Consider the following 20,656-nt stretch of genomic DNA (forward strand, 5'->3'; position numbering starts at 1 on the left):
GCAATGTTGTGAACTCCTTGGCCAAGCGCATTCTATCTATTGATAAGTAAATTATACGTTTTATTTTTTGATTCCATTTTGTTGAATGTCAATTTCATTTTGTAAAACTTTCATAGTTAGTGTGTGCGACTGTTGTGTGTGTGTCTGTTTGGCTCTGTACGAGTGTGTTTATGGTTTGATAAGTATAGATAGAATGCGCTTGGCCAAGGAGTTCACAACATTGCCATCCGGAAGTATAACGGACCAACACACAAACTCTGTGTAACAATGAACCTTTATAGTCTGGTTAATACAGTTTAGTGAGAACAACTCACAAACGCGGATGGCAAAAACAATAACAAAGGCCTGAGTGACGTCATCTTCGAACTATCTATATTGTAAAGCGCTCTGAGGATTCAGCGTTTAGCGCTATATAAGAACACTTTATTATTACTAAATTACCTTTCCGAGAACACAATTTCAAAGTGATGCTAGGCTGCTAGAAGCTGTGGACTGTAAAAAGTCATAAACAAAAATGAATAGAACAACGTCGAAAAAAAAATAACAAAATACCAAACACGGATCGTTTCGGTGCTCAAAATCCCTCTTCAGCCAACAACAACAAACAAAAAAAAAAACAAACAAAAAACCCAGTAAAGTCATAAAGACATTACTAAATTCAAGATAGACGACAGAGAAATATTATAGTATCTCTGTCGTCTATCTGGAAACTAGTAATGTATTTATTTCTTTATTGTCTTTTTGTTTTTGGCTGAAGAAGGGTTTTGAGCCCGAAACGTTACGTGTTTGGTATTTTGTTATTTTTTTTTCTTTTTGTTTGCTTTTTTTTTTTTTTTTGAAGTGGTTATATTCATTTTTGTTTAATACTTTTTTTTCCCGAGAAGATTATATAATACGTAATATTATTATATAGAACGAGACATTACGCCTGTAAATCGATAATACAACTTTTTTTCCAAAAGAGTCAAGGCTGTTAACGAGCAGGTACTCGTTTTACAACTGAGTACGGTGAGATATTGTGAGTAAAGAGCCTTTTCCAAGGAATCAACTATGCGCCGAGCGAGGCTCGAACCAAGGACCTTACCATCCGAAAGGGAGTTACATACCACAGACCACATAGCCTTCCGCTGAACCATTTCAAGTTCGTTATTATTTCTCTCTTTTTCACAGGGTCCGCCAAACTACTGAGGCATACTCAACGATGGGTCGTATTAGCGTTTAGTAACAGGGTTGTTTGATTATTTACGAACAAGGGGATTCAGTACTCTGATGTCACGCCGCCAGGCAACGACGGCCATCTAGGTTCTATAAAAGAAAGAAAATCATTACTTTTTATTCTTCATGCTGGCTAGAACTTTTCATATGTCTTGTGATTAGAATGTGTAAAAGTCAAAACATGATCAAATTTATGGGGTTTTTTTCTCCTCTGGATACGCTTTTATGCTCACCGGAGAAATATTTCATACGGGCTTCCGCCATTGTTCCGATAGTTTAGAGCCAGTGTTACTAAGTTACCATGCGTCATTAGGAAGGAAGTGACGCTAGGACTGTTGAAGAGTATTGCCTAGGTTCCTTCTTTTGAGAGCATAGATGCTGTCTGTCTTTTTAGAGATGTAATCAATATGTTCGCTCCAAGAGAGATTTGATGTTTATGTCAGTCCGAGATATTTTGAAGATTTAAACGAAGCAAGTTTTGAATCATGTTTGCTGTAATCTAATATAAGTGAATTGTATTTGTTGAAGATTTTCAGTACCTTACACTTTGCTGGATTCAAGTGCATTAGCCACATCTATCCCAAAAGTTGAAGAATAGCTTTCTTTCGTATCCCGACTTTTCTTCACCAACTTTGGCATTTAGGTCAACAATCATAAAAGCTATGTCAATTCTACTATATTTATCTTGTATCTCATATAAATCTTCGTAAAATTGTTCTTTTTCTGTGTCTTCTTTTTCATGTTGGGGTGCAAATACTTGGTGATATTCAGATGTATCCATAATTAAAGATATTACTTTTGGAAAGTAATACATTTAAGGGTCAGCATTTAAGGGTTAATACCTCGTTGGTTGACCTGACATCATAATTAAATTTACTTTTGACTGCATTCACAGCGTTTGTTGCTGTTGTTGTTGTTGTTGTTGTTGTTGTTGTTGTTGTTGTTGTTGACTTTCCCATCTGTCTGCTCCTGAGGGTTGTCATAACAATGGGGTCACAAAAAACATGGTTTTATTATAATGTCCATAAAACACAAAAGATGTTTTCAGTCGTCATAGAACAAAGGGCCGCATCTCGGTAATTGGGTCAAATTGGGTTATTGACACAATAATTCTTGTGCCCAGCGCGCATTAATTTGTTTATCTGGGTTTTGTGAATCTATGTCAATAAATAAATAACTACTTAAATGTTTTATTACAAAACTAAGATATACATACGACTCGACAGATTAAAAGATATAGGAACAAAAGGGATTTGTATGTGTTTATGGCTCTCCTGTTTAATTTGTTGGGGATTTTTTATTACCGATATACGACCTTTTGTCTAAAGACGCCAGTATATTATTATAAATGCATCCAGCGATTGATTCTCACAACAGTAAGATGAGTGGTGTCAGCCGATCATAGCAATGACTTAATACTTTACAAACCATTTATTGAAGTGGTTCGATTTTGGGCACACTTGATTATTTTGGTGAAAAGTATTCCCTAAGGAGAAATATTCACACATTTTAATATTATCTTGGTAAGTTATAGTAACGTTCAAGGTTACGCATAGTTTTTGTGTGTTAGTTCTGTCTGGTGGATGTTGTGAGTATTTTACCCAAACGCATATATTCAATAGAATGAAGGAAGTTGGCATCACTCACTTTTCACTCACATTTATTATAAATGTGGCTGTGTGGTCTGCCTCTCGCTTTCGGATAGGAAGGCCCGGGGTCGAGACCCGCTCTAAGAAGCGCATAGTTGAGTCCTTAGAAAAAGGTTTATTAGTTCAAATTATCTCACATTATTATATTGTCAAATTATTATAATGGTGTAAAATGAGTAATGGCCGTTAACAGCGTTAACAGTATCTGTCGCAAATAATTGTAATATCGCCTATTGGGCGACAGTCATGTCTCCTCCTACATGTTTATTGTTGCTGCTGCCTGGTGACCCCTTGTAACGCCCTTTGAGCACGTTTAGTGGATATTGCTCTATACAAAAGCTCTATTATCTAAATGATTTATAATTAAGTTCATAAATTTGTGACATATTGCAATAGATTTATACAACAAGATGCTCAATGGGAGACTTTTTGGCTGCACAACTTATACTAAATTCCGCTCTAAGACTGTACACGGAATGAATGGGAGCGATCTATATTCATGTTTGCGTCCAACCAAGTCATCAATCACATGATTTGTTGCTGCCCAACGATTGGATATTTCGTAACAAATGTAAACACGCTGCTTTGTTTACAAATGTTATAAACAAACCCATGTGGCAAGCTGTGTCAAATAACCAATCGTGATGTTAGATATTTAAAAAGCTGTGAACACTTTTCATTAAGTAGGTCATTTTTAGCACAGTTTAAAATGTGACCAATGACCTCGAGCACAAGAAAAGTTAATATAGATAGTATGCAGATGACGTCACTCAGGCCTTTGTTATGGTTTTTGCCATCCGCGTTTGTGAGTTGTTCTCACTAAACTGTATTAACCAGACTATAAAAGTTCATGGTTACACAGAGTTTGTGTGTTGGTCCGTTATACTTCCGGATTGCAATGTTGTGAACTCCTTGGCCAAGCGCATTCTATCTATAGATCATGACCATTCATTTTTTTTTTCGGGTCCGTTTTGCTTGCAGTTTGACATTTCTTCTTAGCAAAGTGTGTGACCCCTCTCGTTTCCAGTTGCAGAAACAGTCGTAGTAGCAGTAATAGCAATAGCAGTAGCAATAGTCATAGCGGTAGTAGCAGTAGTAGTAGCAGTCGTAGTAGTAGTAGTAGTAGTAGTAGTAGTAGTAGTAGTAGTAGTAGTAGTAGTAGTAGTAGTAGTAGTAGCAGCAGCAGCAGCAGCAGCAGCAGTAGTAGTAGTAGTAGTAGTAGTACTAGTAGTAGTAGTAGTAGTAGTAGTAGTAGTAGTAGTAGTTGTAGTGTAATGGTAGTAGTAGTAGTCGTAGTCGTCGTCTCGTAGTAGTAGTATTGGTAGTAGTAGTAGTAGTAGTAGTAGTAGTAGTAGTAGTAGTAGTAGTAGTAGTAGTAGTAGTATTAGTAGTAGTTGTTGTTGTTGTAATAGTAGTGTTTGTGGTAGTAGTAGCAGTAGTCGTCGTCTCGTAGTAGTAGTAGTAGTAGTAGTAGTAGTAGTAGTAGTAGTAGTAGTAGTAGTAGTAGCAGTAGTAGTAGTAGTAGTAGTAGTAGTAGTAGTAGTAGTAGTAGTAGTAGTAGTAGTAGTAGTAGTAGTAGTAGTAGTAGTAGTAGAAGTAGTGTTAGTGGTAGTAGTAGTAGTAGTACTTCTGTTGAATCTTTTTATACAGTATCGGGATTGACCATACCACTGCGATTTGAAGTCGCCAAGATGCTATTTCACATCATAACATTTTATTTCAAAGACGACAGATATATAATAAAGTATTATGTAATCCTATATTCCCCTCCGCACTCTGAACGTTTCAACCTCCCCCAAGTCTAAACTTTACCAATATTGTATACACTGACATTAAAAACAAACTCTCTCTCTCTCTCTCTCTCTCTCTCTCTCTCTCTCTCTCTCTCTGTGTGTGTGTGTGTGTGTGTGTGTGTCTGTGTGTGTCTCTCTCTCCCTCTCTCTCTCTTACACATACACACATACGCACTCGCACACACATACATACACACACACACACACACATGTACACACTAACCCCCAATCAAAGGGTCGCACAACCTGACAGATTTAGCTCAGGGCAGGATTGACGCAATGTCCGATTTGAACTGGTCAAGATTTAAGTCGTACACAGCTTGTTATAAAAGTAATAAAAAACATCCAGCACACATCTTATATTACCTATGAATTTAAAAGGCCACCAGTTGCAAGTTATGTCCATTACGTTACACGCCAGGTTAATTTCAATCAAAACTACACAGTTTCATTTCGTCAACAAGTTATTTTGACGTTCAGCTGACACGAGTTCAATTACAACACGCATCTCGACTAGATGATCTTTCATCTCTTTGAAACCCCTCATGTTATTTCCATTACGCTACACGCCGAGTTAATTTTAATCACTAATTACACAAATCCACTTTGACACGTTTTTTCATGTTCAGCTGACACACGCGAAATTACAACACATATTATTTATTAGGCTACTATCTCGGCTGTAATGCACTATCCTCATCATTTGACAAAAACTGACCAGTTAACTCTCTCCTTGCCAGCTATTTTTAGAATTTCCCCCGAAAATTCACTCCCACTCAACACAAGAATAGACTTTTTTTACTCACACAAAAAGTAACAAATGAGCTCTACAACACTGTGTTTAGTATTTATAGCTGTCATCAAAGCAATTCTTTAAATTTTGTGATGTACAAGAGAAAAAAGGATGAGAAAATTGTCGGTTGCATCGCAACGAATGTGACGATTTTCCTATGAGTGGTAAGGAGAGGGTTAACGATCTTGCTCTGGAAGAAAAAACAAAAACACGTTTTTAAACATTCGACCATAAAACTCTTCGCCAAATATCTATTGATTTAGGACGTTGATAGATTTGACCTCGCGTTTGATTTCAATGAACCTCATCTTGTCAAAAAATCTTAAACTTACGACTTTAAAGAAGTCTTAGTAAAGTCCCAGGTTTATGATTTTTTTTTTTTGCCAAGATGAGGGTAATAGGATTCAGTAGTCTAATGTCACGCCGCCCGGCAACGGTGGCCATCTTGGTTCTAAACAAAGAAAATCATTACTTTTTATTCTTTAAGCTGGCTAGAACTTTTCATATGTCTTGTGATCAGAATGTATAAAAGTCAAAACATGATCAAATTTATGTGTTTTTTTCCCTCTGGATACGCTTTTATGCTCGCCGGAGAAATATTTCATACGGGCGTCCGCCATTGTTCCGATAGCTTAGAGCCAGTGTTACTAAGTTACCATGCGTCATTAGGAAGGAAGTGACGTCAAGACTATTGAATCCTATTTAAATCGATCAATATTTGAAATTTGAAGGAAGAGTTTTCTGGTCAAATGTTCAAATACGTGTATTTTCCAGAGTACGACAGTAAACTTGTAAACAGATTTCGATAATCTAATTTTATTACTAATTCTTTTAGTCTTTATTGTTTCATTCACCGTGTTGTTTTGTTGACAAAAGGGAAAACCCGAAACGTCCACATTATATGTCTTCCTTAATTTAATTAAATCTTCAATGGAAGCGATCGATATTCGTGTATTCGTCCAACCAAGTCATTGATCACGTGATTTGTTGCTATTCAACGAGTCGATTGGACATTTCTCAATGAATGTAAACACGCTACTTTGTTTATGAAAGTTGTAAACATACCCATGAGTCATGCTGAGCAAAATGACCAATACTCTTCACGTCGTAACGTCACTTCCTTCCTAATGACGCATGCTAACTTAGTAACACTGGCTCTAAACTATCGGAACAATGGCGGACGCCCGTATGAAATATTTCTCCGGCAAGCATAAAGGGTATCCAGAGGGGAAAAAAAAACCCCATAAATTTGATCATGTTTTGACTTTTACACATTCTGATCACAAGGCATATGAAATGTTCTAGCCATCATGATAAATAAAAAGTAATGATTTTCTTTGTTTAGAACCAAGATGCCCGCCGTTGCCGGGCGGCGTGACATCAGACTATTGACTCGTATTGTGATGTTGGATATTTCTCAAACTGTGAACAATTTTCACCATGTGAAAATGTGACCAATGTTCTCGAACATGGAAAGGTTATATAGATCATGCCCATTCCGTCTGTCTATTGTTATATTTTATTTACTTTGAGCTTCAACAGAAAGATAATTTGTATTTTTAGTACGTACTTCAAAATAAAGTAGATTCTCCAGTTCTGAGTAGTTGCACATGTTAATCTATGGGGATTATCTATATTACTTTTCAATTACTCGAGGTCATTGGTCACATTGCAAAATGGGCTCAGAGTGGCCCACATAGTGAAAAGTGTTCACAGTTTTTGAAATATGTAATATCAAGATTGGTCATTTTGTTCAGCCTAAGACATGGGTATGTTTATAACTTTCATAAACCAAGCAGTGTGTTTACATTATTTGTTAAGAAATATTCAATCACTGGACAGCAACAAATCATGTGATTGATTATTTTTTGGACGAAAACCTGAATATAAATCCGTAGCCATCGTTATGTTATAGCCTGACACTGAAATCCAAAAGGACTGAAAGTTTGACGTCATTTTTAGGTTTTTGCACCGTCTAGTGAGTTGTCGTTAGTAGAGCTCATGGAAACAAGTTATTTCATTGGTTGAACTATTGAATACAACTCACGATTTGTTTTCTTTTGTGGCAAATGACTGGCATTTTGACGTCATTTTTAGGTCAGTGTCAGGCCATAACTTTACGAAGGCCACGATAGATCGCTCCCATTGACATAATATTATAGTGGAAGGGGACATAACCCGCCCCTAGGACAGTCGTCCGAATTTAACGTTATTACCATCGAGTTTTCACAAGCTCATCACGCCTGATAAATCGTACCATTACAACAAAAACAAACCGTGTGGTCACCTTCAGTGTTTAAGGTTGGATTGAGTCGACGTGCAATAATTTGCAGGTCTGATAACCCAATTCCTTATAGGCTCATTGTTGTAATGGAAATCTAAAAAAAAATGATGCAAAATATCGCCCATCACAACAATGCTAAACAAGGCCCATAAGTGGGTTCGGATGTCAGACCTGCATATATGTACACGTCGGATTGAGTGAATCTTGTGAGACTAATCACACAAATAGCAGTCTAGAAACAATAACAAAGCGCAGAATGACGGACATAAATGTCCTTCATTCTATTGTTTGTAAACAACCATCTTTGTCAAAGTGGGCTTGAGCGTAGCCATCGTTAAGTTATAGATAGAATGCGCTTGGCTTAGAAGTTAATAGCATTGCCATCTGGAAGTATAACGGACCAACACACAAAACTGTGTGTAAAGATGAACGTTTTTATAGTCTGGTTAATACAGTTTAGTGAGAATTACTCATAAACGCGGATGGCAAAATTCAATAACAAAGGCCTGAGTGACGTCATCTTTGAACTATCTATAGCCTGGCTGTGGCCCTCGTAAAGTTATTGCCTGAAACTGACCAAAAAATGACGTCAAAAAGCCAGTCTTTTGCCACAAAAGAAAACAAATCGTGAGTTGTATTCAATAGTTCAATCAATGAAATGACTTGTTTCCATGAGCACTACTAACGATAACTCACTAGGCGGTGCAAATACCAAATAATGACGTCAATCTATCAGTCCTTTTGGATTTCAGTGTCAGGCTATAACACGATGGCTATGGCTTGAGGCTGTGTCAAAAATCTCGCGTTTTGGTTGGTCAGAAAGAAACTGGTTCATTTGGTTCATCCAGTTCATTCCGACATAATACCAGACTGAAATGCTCGGTCACATATTGTTGTTAATTTCACGTATTGTCAGAAGCGACAAGTGGTACAAACTATCATATCGTTATTAATTTCACGTATTGTCAGAAGCGACAAGTGTTACAAACTATCATATCGTTAATAATTTCACTTACTATCGTAAGTGACAAGTGTTACATACTATCATATATCGTTGTTAATTTCACGTATTGTCAGAAGCGACAAGTGTTACATACTATCATATCGTTATTAATTTCACTTATTATTGTAAGCGACAAGTGTTACATACTATCATATATCGTTATTAATTTCACGTATTGTCAGAAGCGACAAGTGTTACATACTATAATATCGTTATTAATTTCACTTATTATCGTAAGCGACAAGTGTTACATACTATCATATTGTTATTAATTTCACGTATTGTCATAAGCGACAAGTGTTACATACAATCATATCGTTATTGATTTCACGTATTGTCGTTAGCGACAAGTGTTACATACTATCATATCGTTATTGATTTCACGTATTGTCATAAGCGACAAGTGTTACATACTATCGATAACAATAAAAAATAAGTATCGACACAGGGCATTGTAATGCAGGATTTAAAATACTATTGTTTAAGTTAAACTCATAATTTATCCCAAACCCCAGGCTATTTCTAGTTATTTTGTTATAAAATACATACAGCAATATATATAACATAATATATTGATGCTATGCGTTAACCCAATAACCTCATGACATCTGCCAGTCGGATAAAACGTAGCAACACACAAACTGTGTGTTTCCATGAACATTTATAGTCGGGTTAATACAATTCAGTGATCATTACTCACAAACGCGGATGGCAAAAAACAATAACAAATACCTGAGTGACGTCATTTTCAAACTATCTATAGATAGCATGCAGATGACGTCACTCAGGCCTTTGTTATTGTTTTTGCCATCCGCGTTTGTGAGTTGTTCTCACTAAACTGTATTAACCAGACTATAAAAGTTCATGATAACACAGAGTTTGTGTGTTGGTCCGTTATACTTCCGGATGGCAATGTTGTGAACTCCTTGGCCAAGCGCATTCTATCTATAGCCTGATTGATAGAATTAAGTGAGAACTACTCATAAAATTGCTTGCTAAAAACATAACAAAGAGTTGATTATGTCAATACGCTTCAACAGTCGTAACGTCACTTCCCTCGTAATGAACTTAGTAATTGGCTCTAAAATATCGGAACAATGGTGGACGCCCTTATGAAATATTTCTCCGACGAGCATAAGAGTGTATCCAGAGGGAAAGAAACCATTATAAATCAACCATGTTTTGATTTTTACACATTCTGATCACAAAGACATATGAAAAGTTCTAGCCAGCATGAAGAATAAAAAGTACCGATTTTCTTTGCATTGAACCACGATGGCCGCCGTTGCTGGGAGACGTGACATCAGACTATTGAATCCAATTGCGTTCCTTCTATATCTTAACTCACTCAACTCTAACACCGACTATATCCGTAGTAAACGCAGAGTTACTTTTTACCCTATGTCTAATTATTACATTTTTCTGGGACAAATTATAGGCGAAGTATCAAAGCTAATGTTTTTAGTTTATGCATGTTAATGCTAGTTGAATAAAACTATCTAGAATACTCATTTTTTATACATTTGTTTCCAATTTTGATGAGTAGCAAAAATCTCTAAGATTGAGTGAGTTAAAAGTGACCAAATATTGCTTACCGTGTCTCTAAAATCAACGTTGATTTATTCTGTTATTTGACATTTTAAATTTCTGACAATGAAATGATGTGTCAACGTGTTTGTAAATAAATCAGATCAGATTAAATTCATTGGTGCTTACTCATGAAAACACATAATTGGATATAGTTTATTATTATCTGATGGGACAGTTAATGTAAATAACGCGATGCGTGTGGGAACGTACGTGTTCCTGAACGTCTAAATTATGTCATTATAGTCGCCATGTAAAATGTCAAATTTAAAAGAACGACCCACTAGCTCACGGCCAAAAGATGACTATTATCGTAACCTTCGTAAAGTGACCAAAAATGTTTGTCTAGTTTTATCTGTCGTCATTTTTAATGTTTAACCCCTTCCTTACCACCCACAGGAAAATCGTCACATTCGTTACGATGAAGCCAACATTTTTGTCATACTAATTTCTTTTGCACATCGTAATATTTAAACAATATAGTGCGGCTATGTGGTCTAGTGGTATGACACTCGCTTTCGGATCGGAAGGTCCTGGGTTCGAGCCTCGCGCTCGGCGCATAGTTGAGTCCTTGGAAAAGGCTTTTTACTCACTTTCTCTCACCGTACTCAGGTGTAAAATGAGTACCTGGCCGTTAACAGCGTTGTCTTTGTCCGAAAAATTGTAATATCGCCTAACAGGCCTCATGTCCCGTCCTACATGTTAAATGTTGCTGTTGACCAGGGACCCCTTGTAAAGCGCTTTGAGCACATTTAGTGGATATTGCGCTATATAAAGCTCCATTAAAAAAACAGAAATGTTTACTATAGTTAAAGTATATTAACAATGTGTTGAAAAGCTTGTTCAGCAGAACACAAATATGTATAGCAAGAACTAACATATTTTGTGTTTGAGTGAAATAAATCTATTTTTGTATAGGTTGAGTGTGAAGTTTTGGGGAAAATCCGGAAAATGTCCGGTAAGGAGAGGGTTAAACCTGTATGAAATGGTGTTTCTCATCACTTGGGATGGCAATTGTTGTAAAATCTTGTATAGGGGGGGGGGGGGTCCCAATTGCTCAGTTGGTCGACCACTCGCTTCACAAACATAGGAATTGAGATCGATCCCGGTTGAGGTCGAGATTAAAAAAAAAAATAGATCCCCATGTCCATCCAGGAGTGATTGGATAGCTGTGTCTGTTGGATCTAGCGGAAAATAATTTGCTGTGTAGACTAGCCTCCTGTCCGAAGGGTAGCAAGCAAGTGCTACTGGAATTCCACACTGTAGAAACTGGGATAAACTCCGGCTCCATGAGTCAAATGGCTCTGAAATACTACTTCCTTTTATGAAAACGGTGAGGTATTGAATGGCCTATGAATGTTTAGATCTGAAACGTTGCGAAAAACTTATAGTCTTTTAAAATTAAATCGATTGATATAATATTATGGATTTCGAAGTGTTAACTATTGATTGATATAATATTATGGATTTCGAAGTGGTAACTCTTGTATTGCATATTGCATTGTAAGGGAGACGCTGCTGTTTAGATAAACTAAAATATAAAAGGTATGTTGCTATTTTTTTTAAAAAAGAAGGTTTTCCAAGGACTTACCTATGCGCATCACAGAGCGAGACTCAAACCAAGGACATTCCGATCCGAACGCGAGTGTCATACCACAAGAGCACACATATAGCCGCATATAAACTTTCTTAATTCAAAGTCTCCCGCTTTCGATATCATCCGACTCCGCAGTATATCGGCCATTTCTCTTAATCTTGAGGTAAAGATTCTCCAATTGTCTCCGTCTTATGTCTTTTTTTAATGTTTGATTGCTCTGCAATAATAGGGAAGGAAAAATCACGGGTTCCTATTTCAATGGAAGTGTATAACCATTCGTCCGAAGGCTGGATATAATATGTGACCCATCGTCTCAAAACGGTATTATGTCGGAAGGAACCAGATGCTTTAAAGCCGAATTTAATGTTAAACTGGTGAAAAATATTAATTGCTGGCATTAGCACCCTAAAATATGGTATCCATTCTCCTCAATAAAACATACAAACTCAACACAAGTCTGATATTTCTGGCTATAAATTCAATTTTCAACATCTCAACCATCCAGACTTAATACCGTTTTGAGGCGAAAGGTCACATATATTTTGTGTCAGAGTGAAAACATCTTATTTTCTAGTTTGCTGGTCGTCAATAAAGGTCATCAATCCTCACTCTTTTAAGACCCGTAATCCCAAGAATGTTCCTTTACATTCTGTTATGTCAACTTTATGTAACCTATTGCTTATTATAACTCCTAATGTCTGGTTACATACACACACACACTCCCAAGGCTTTAGGAACCAGAAAAGTAAATTAAATTGAGCTTTGTATAGCGCAATATCTTCTAAATGTGCTCAAAGCGCTTTACAAGGGGTCCCTGGTCAACAGCAACATTTAACATTTAGGACGGGACAAGACGCCTGTTAGGCGATATTACAATTTTTCGGACAAAGACAACGCTGTTAACGACCAGGTACTCATTTTACACCTGAGTACGGTGAGAGAATGTGAGTAAAGAGCCCTTTCCAAGGACCCAGGACCTTCCGATCCGAAAGCGAGTGTCATACCACTAGAACATATAGCCGCACTTTACATTCTGGTATGTCAACTTTATGTAACCTATTCCTTATTAATACTCCTAATGACTGGTTACATACACACACACTCCCAAGATTTTAGGAACTAGAAAAGTAGAGGATTTGAGCGGCTATGTGGTCTAGTGGTATGACACACGCTTTCGGGTCGGAAGGTCCTGGGTTCGAGCCTCGCGCTCGGCGCATAGTTGAGTCCTTGGAAAAGACTCCTTACTCACATTCTCTCACCGTACTCAGGTGTAAAATGAGTATCTGGCCGTTAACAGCGTTGTCTTTGTCCGAAAAATTGTAATATCGCCTAACAGGCGTCGTGTCCCGTCCTACATGTTAAATCTTGCTGTTGACCAGGGACCCCTTGTAAAGCGCTTTGAGCACGTTTAGTGGATATTGCGCTGTATAAAAGCTCAAGTTTAAGTTTATTCCTGATTATTACTCCTAATGACTGGTTACATACATACACACTCCCAAGTCTTTAGGAACCAGAAAAGTAGAGGATTTGACGTCACGACTTTTCCTCCCTATTGATGTTAATCTGATGTCCTAATCGAATTGTTTTCGTTTATTCCCCAGAAATAAAAACATACAAAGAAAAAGAAAACAATTAAAAAAAAAACAACAAAAAAAAAAAAACAACCAAGTAAACAAGCAAACAAACTAACAAGCATGTCTTCAACTGCTTTTCCAAGAATCAACATTACCAAGGGGGTAATAGTCCTGGCCTTCACGGCGATATTATTACAGATTGACATCGTCCACGGTGAGGAGAAACAATGCACTAATTTGGTCTCCTTCAACGCTGGTCTCGCCCCTGTGGTAGCCAAGATGGACGACAGGGTGCCGGCCATTGCCAATTCCCTGAAGGAAATCAACAGTGACGTCATCTGTCTTCAGGAAGTCTGGTAGGAACAATATGAAGAAAAACAATCTAGTGCTATAGCATTTAATGTATAGATAGTTCAAAGAGGAAGTCACTCAGGTCTTTGTTATTGTTTTTTGCCATCTGCGTTTATGAGTAGATCTCCCTGAACTGTATTAACCAGACTATAAACGATCATGGTTACACACAGTTTTTTTGTGTTGGTCCGTTATACTTCTGAATGTTGTGAACTTCTTGGCCAAGCGCATACTATCTATAGGACGCGCAATATCCACTAAAGGTGCTCAAAGCGCTTTACAAGGGGTCCCTGGGCAGCAGCAACGCTTAAACATGTAATTCGAGACATGACGCCTGTTCTGCGATATTGCAATTTTTTTCTGACAGGACAACGCTGTTAACGGCCATGTACTCATTTAACACCCGAGTACGGTGAGAGAATATGAGTAAAGAGCCTATTTCAAGGACTGAACCATACGCCGAGCGAGGCTCGAACCCAGGACCTTCCGATACGAAAGCGAGTGTCATATCACTGGACCACATTGCCGCGTATTGAGGAGAATGAATAGTCAATCTAACAAAAATTAAAATTTGTCATTCTTGTCACTTTCACATTAAAACCTATTTATGTGCAACAGATGGCCGATTAGTCCCGGGAACGGGGGGGGGGGGGGGGGGGTGGTAGCGTGGGTCAGCGGTACGGTCCTTCCAAGGTAAATAGGTACCGATTTCGATCACCTGCCGCTGCGCTGTGTAGCTCTAGCTCAATTTGCGGCGCTGTACTGCGGCTGACGCCTGGGTTATTCCAGTCTTCCCTTCGAATAGACCCGAGAGAAAAATTTCCCCTATGGGACTTTTATTTTATATATCTTATTTAAATCATTGCCACGCGTGTATGCAGATTTTTATAGATTATAAAACGAAATTAATGTCACTCAACGTTCTGTTCTTATTCTAGACAGCCATTTTTATGAGTAGTTCTCGTGTATATTGTATCAATAAGAATATAAACGTTTAAGGTTACACATAATTGTGTGTGTTTGTACGTTATATCTGGCTGGCAAGTTGTTATGAGTTTTAATTTTTTAAAACTAAACACAATGCATCAAGAGCCATGTACTTACTTATTTGTACCGTTTACCTGTGGGGTAATGATATTGTGTAAAGTTCCTTGTCATTTACGTCGGGGTCAAAGTTTTAAGATTATATTCTCACCCGACCGATGATTGACCATGATTGACCATGCTTTATATCTCTTGAAGTTATCACGTGATGTGGCAGCTTACTCATATCAAAGAGTGTGTAGGGTAACGTAGTTACCAAGAGCTCTCACTTGTCTTAACCGCAATGCTATTGTCGCGTGCCAGGCGAGACAGCGGGGTGGGTGTGCTCCGCGTGTATGATGCGCGCTAGGCTTACTGATACAATGAAGAAAATACGAGTAGAAGACGGAAGATGCTTGACTTCACCAAAAGCGGGAAGTGAGAGCTCTTGGTAACATAACAATCGTTACCTACACGCTCTTTGCTCATATCAACGTTTGCTTTGAGAATTATATCCACCGAGCATCTCGATGGTGAACGCTAAAACGATTTGAATAAGGGAGACGATCGTGAAATTGATTTTACAATAATTTTTTCAGTGTTGTCTCCTTGTGTTGTGGGAAGTTTTAAAGTACTTGTTAAAACTAATATAATACGAATTCAAGAGGAGATTTTTAGGGGGAATTTTGTTGGTTTTTTTTTTTTTTTTGGGGGGGGGGGGGGGGTAAAATCATATAATGTGCCATTTTGATAATTCATCTTATTAACAGAATAATAATAACAGAATAATCCTCGGCCTCCTTCATATAGTCGGAGTTTGTAGGGACGTTGCTTGTTGACAGCCTCAAACTGGTCAAAAATTCAATATCTGACGAACACGAGCTCTTTTTCTCCTCTATGTAACCACTGTGTGTTAAGGTTTCATTGTGCCTTTGTCGCCATGGATGGCCAAGAAAACCCCTTTTGCCTTTTTCTGTTGGTTTTCACAGTTTGGATTGGTTCCCCTTATGGTGGCCGTGTGGTTAAGGCATTGCAATTGCACTGTGATCCAGAAGGTCCCGGGTTCGAGCCCCCCTTCAGGCACGTTTGTTTGTTTTGTTTTTCTTGGGCAATTTGCTCATTTGGACACCACGGGTGATTTCTGTTGACACCATACATCTTGTTTGATGAATTATCTATATTCCTTCGTGGAATGCATAGGCAATGAATCATATGATGTCATGGTGGAAGGGCATAATATTTTTTTTTTTGTTTTCGTCGTCACAGATAGCCAAGAAAGTCTATTTGCCATTTTCTGTTGTTTTCACAAATCTGATTGGTTCCGGCCCCTATTCTATGCAAAATTTCAACTTGCACTACAAGTGAAATAATATTATATGCACCACATAGTAAACGCACATAGTAAGACAAATCAATGAAAACTGCGCTTAAGTTTTTCTATGACTTACTGACTGACTTATGGTCTTTCGCTTCCTAATCATCCGATCGGGACGCCTCGGCTGTCTCTCTTATCATCAGTGTCATTTCCTTCCACTGTTCACGGTCTTTTGCTGTGGATGCTAATTTCGTAAGGTCTTCCTTTGATTTTAATACTTTGTTATTTTGAAGGCGTTTTAGGTCTCTATTGAGGACAGTGTGAATTGACGTGGGTGGTCTACCTTGATATTTCTTGTGCCCAGATGGGGTGAAAAATATTCATGGCTTTATTAGCCATTTTAATTGGATTTTATCTCCCCCCCCCCCCCCACCCCCTCAGGTTTGAGCGATCCCTGAACAAACTAGTAGAACTACTAGGAGACGACTACCCCTACCACTACAGTGTCCTACACAAAAAGGTTGGAACTGTACGGTCTAAAGGCAGGTCTTGGGTGAGGATGTGATTGTTGTTGTCTTTTTTTTATGTCTCTTGTGGAGTTTTTAAAATATTTCTTTTCTTTTGGTTGTTTTTTTTTTTTTTGTTTTTTGTTTTTTGTTTTTTTTTTTTTGTTTTTTTTTTGTTTGTTTTGATGTTTCTTGGGCTTTTGGTTTATTTAGCTTTTTTTTTTTACTTTGTATTGTCTAGTTTTGTCTTTTCGATATTTTTTTTTCTTGTTTTTATTTTTATTTCTATTCTTTTTTCTTTTTAAACATTTTTAGTTAAGAAAACAATGTTTAAGTACCTGGCTAGTTGAAAGCGCAACTTGGTCTTATTAAGAAGTATTTTTTCAGCTCTTTAGAAGCAGGTTCGAATTATTTTAACCAACGTTTAATTATTTTGAGATCTGATCTGATAAACAAAATTGTTATGGGCTCGTTGTTGTAATGGACTTATACTCAAACAAACGTGTACTTATTTACAGGTCTGATAACCCAAATTGATAGGGGCTCGTTGTTCTAATGGAAATATTCTCCAACCAACGTGTACTTAATTGCAGGTCTGATAACCCAAATTGTTATGGGCTCATATTCTCAAACTAACGAAAAATAGAGATATTATTCAGTACAAAACCACGTTAAAACAAGCCCATAATTGCGCCAGATGATCATACCTGCAAGTAGTATGTGCGCGTCGATTTTTAGTTTAATTCAGCAAAAATGACTCACCGTCTTTGGGGGGTTTTTGTTTGTTTGTTAGTTCTTTTAGATTTATTGTTTTGTTATTTTCTATTATAAAAATATTTTTTTTTGTTTGTGTTTGTTCGTTTAGGTTTTTGTTTGTTTGTTTGTTTCGTTTTATTTTTATTTATTTATTATTTTTTTTTTTTCAAATTCAGTTTTCCTGGCTGTTCCCCGATGCCCCTTGTTCTGCAAAAGAAGCCGCTTATATCGTCAAAGATCTGGGAGGGTGCGCTATCAAAAGTGGTGAGTGAGTAAGATCTGGGAGGGTGTGCTATCAAAAGTGGTGAGTGAGTAAGATCTGGGAGGGTGCGCTATCAAAAGTGGTGAGTGAGTAAGATCTGGGAGGGTGTGCTATCAAAAGTGGTGAGTGAGTAAGATCTGGGAGGGTGTGCTATCAAAAGTGGTGAGTGAGTAAGATCTGGGAGGTGTGCTATCAAAAGTGGTGAGTGAGTAAGATCTGGGAGGGTGTGCTATCAAAAGTGGTGAGTGAGTAAGATCTGGGAGGGTGTGCTATCAAAAGTGGTGAGTGAGTAAGATCTGGGAGGGTGTGCTATCAAAAGTGGTGAGTGAGTCAGATCTGGGAGGGTGTGCTATCAAAAGTGGTGAGTGAGTAAGATCTGGGAGGATGCGCTATCAAAAGTGGTGAGTGAGTAAGATCTGGGAGGATGTGCTCTTTAAAAGTGGTGAGTGAGTAGGATCTGGGAGGGTGCGCTAGCAAAAGTGGTAAGTGAGTAAGATCTGGGAGGGTGTGCTATCAAAAGTGGTGAGTGAGTAAGATCTGGGAGGGTGTGCTATCAAAAGTGGTGAGTGAGTAAGATCTGGGAGGGTGTGCTATCAAAAGTGGTGAGTGAGTAAGATCTGGGAGGGTGTGCTATCAAAAGTGGTGAGTGAGTAAGATCTGGGAGGGTGCGCTATCAAAAGTGGTGAGTGAGTAAGATCTGGGAGGGTGTGCTATCAAAAGTGGTGAGTGAGTAAGATCTGGGAGGGTGTGCTATCAAAAGTGGTGAGTGAGTAAGATCTGAGAGGGTGCGCTATCAAAAGTGGTGAGTGAGTAAGATCTGGGAGGGTGTGCTATCAAAAGTGGTGAGTGAGTAAGATCTGGGAGGGTGCGCTATCAAAAGTGGTGAGTGAGTGAGATCTGGGAGGATGCGCTATCAAAAGTGGTGAGTGAGTAAGATCTGGGAGGATGTGCTCTTTAAAAGTGGTGAGTGAGTAGGATCTGGGAGGGTGCGCTAGCAAAAGTGGTGAGTGAGTGATAAACGCAATTAAAATGTATTGTCTCTTTTATATATGTGACTCACCGTCTGAAAACGGTATTATGTCGGAACGAACGAGATGCTTAAAAGCCAAATTTAATGTTAAACTGGTCAAAAATATAAATTGTTGGCATTAGCATCCTAGAATATGGTATCCATTCTCTTCAATAAAACATACAAACTCAACACAAGACTGATATTTCTGGCTATAAATTCAATTTTCAACATCTTAACCATCCCGACTTAATACCGTTTTGAGGCGAAGGGTCACATATATATATTTAAAAATCTGATATATGTTCATCAAACGTAATACGCTTCAACAGTCCTAACGTCACTTCCCTCTTAACGACGCATGTTAACTTAGTAACTGGCTCTAAACAATCGGAACAATGGCGGACGCCCATATGAAATATTTCTCTGACGAGGATAAAAGCGTATCCAGAGGAGAGAGAAAAAAACATTATAAATCTGATCATGTTTTGACTTTTACACATTCTGATCACAAGAACTATGAAAATTTTCTCGCCAGCATGAAAAATAAAAAGTAACGATTTTCTTTGTTTAGAATCACTATGGCCGACGTAGCTGGACGACGTGACATCAGACTATTGAATTCTATTCAAGCCAACTTAGTTTAAGATTAACCTTACAATCGGTTGAACATGTTACACAGAGTTACAACTATATTATGGAAAATACTCTTTACTCGCATTCTCTCAGATAAAAAATTATGAGGAGTACCTGGCCGTTAACAACGATGACTCTGTCGGAACAAAATTGTAATAATATCGCCTATCAAGAGTTATGTTACGTGTTGCTAGTGGTCATGGACCATTTGTACAGCACTTTGAGCACATTTAGTGGATATTGCGCTCTATAGAAACTCTAGTTTTTTAGTTAAAATAAATTGGATGAGTTTTTGGATGTGGTAGTAAAGAATGGTTTTTATTTTCGTTTAAGTCGTGAAAAAAAAAATATTGTGTTTTATTTTATTCTTTTCATTATTTTGATCCCAAAAAACATTTTTTGTCTTAAGTAATAGGTGACCCTCGCCTCAAAACGGTATTAAGTCGGGATGGTTAAGATGTTGAAAATTGAATTTATAGCCAGAAATATCAGATTTGTGTTGAGTTTGTATGTTTTATTGAGGAGAATGGATACCATATTTTAGGGTGCAAATGCCAGCCCCCCTTTATATTTTTGACCAGTTTAACATTTAATTCGGCTTTTAATCATATTGTTCGTTCCGACATAATACCGTTTGACACGATGGGTCGCATATTATTTATAGAAGTCATCGTCTTCAATTCTCTTCAATAATTTAAAGAAACCACAGCTTTCAATAGCTTGGTAAGCACTTTGTCTTGTATTTCTACTAAAATACTTCTGTTGAACTTTTTTCTTCTTCTTCCCTTGCCAGGTTGTGTGGGTTCGAACCCTCAAGAGGTTGGTGGTTGCTTGGCTTCCAAGTGTCGGGACGTCCTAAAGTCCAGAAAACTGTCCCAGTCGTGTCTGTCCTGCACTCTGTTCTCGCTCAGCTCCATCTCCAGCACTATCAATGAGTAAGTAGTTCCGGTACAAAAATATACGAATAAAATGAAAGTCGCTTAGAAGCCTTTGAAAAGACTCTTTACTCACATTCTCTCACCGTACTCATGTGTAAATTTAGTACCTGGCCGGTAACAGAGTTGTCTCTGTCGGAAAAATAATTGCATTATTGCCTAACAGGCTTCATGCCTCGTTCTTTATGTTACGTGCTGCTGTTGGGCAGGAACTCTTTGTCAAGCGCTGTGGGCACGTTTTTGTGAATATTTGCGCTATATAAAAGCTCAATTTATATCTAAATGTTATTTAATCTATGTATTTTATATCCAGATGTAATCGTGTATTCGGAGCCAACAATCGATTCAACGGGCCAGGACTTGTCGTG

At 37.9% G+C, this 20,656-nt stretch overlaps 1 protein-coding gene across 2 annotated transcripts in view; it reads left to right on the forward strand.

The window, feature by feature from the left end:
- Positions 1-696: 696 nt before the first annotated feature.
- LOC144955907 (uncharacterized) overlaps positions 697-20,656 on the forward strand; it is a 26,400-nt gene continuing 6,440 nt past the window's right edge. The window contains exons 1-6 of one of the 2 annotated variants that reach the window (XM_078886168.1): positions 697-2,738; positions 13,523-13,851; positions 16,626-16,737; positions 17,623-17,710; positions 20,147-20,288; positions 20,602-20,656. The exon at positions 20,602-20,656 is cut by the window's right edge and continues 90 nt beyond it. In XM_078886168.1, the coding sequence (XP_078742294.1) occupies positions 13,616-13,851; positions 16,626-16,737; positions 17,623-17,710; positions 20,147-20,288; positions 20,602-20,656 (633 nt within the window). In that variant the 5' untranslated portion in view covers positions 697-2,738; positions 13,523-13,615. Of the gene's footprint in view, positions 2,739-13,519; positions 13,852-16,625; positions 16,738-17,622; positions 17,711-20,146; positions 20,289-20,601 lie in introns of those variants that run through there. The other variant, XM_078886169.1, reaches the window with a different exon arrangement.

Source organism: Berghia stephanieae, chromosome 10 (assembly GCF_034508935.2).
Source record: "Berghia stephanieae isolate SIO BIC M18660-M18661 chromosome 10, UCSD_Bste_1.3, whole genome shotgun sequence".
In the NCBI taxonomy this organism is placed as follows: domain Eukaryota; kingdom Metazoa; phylum Mollusca; class Gastropoda; order Nudibranchia; family Aeolidiidae; genus Berghia; species Berghia stephanieae.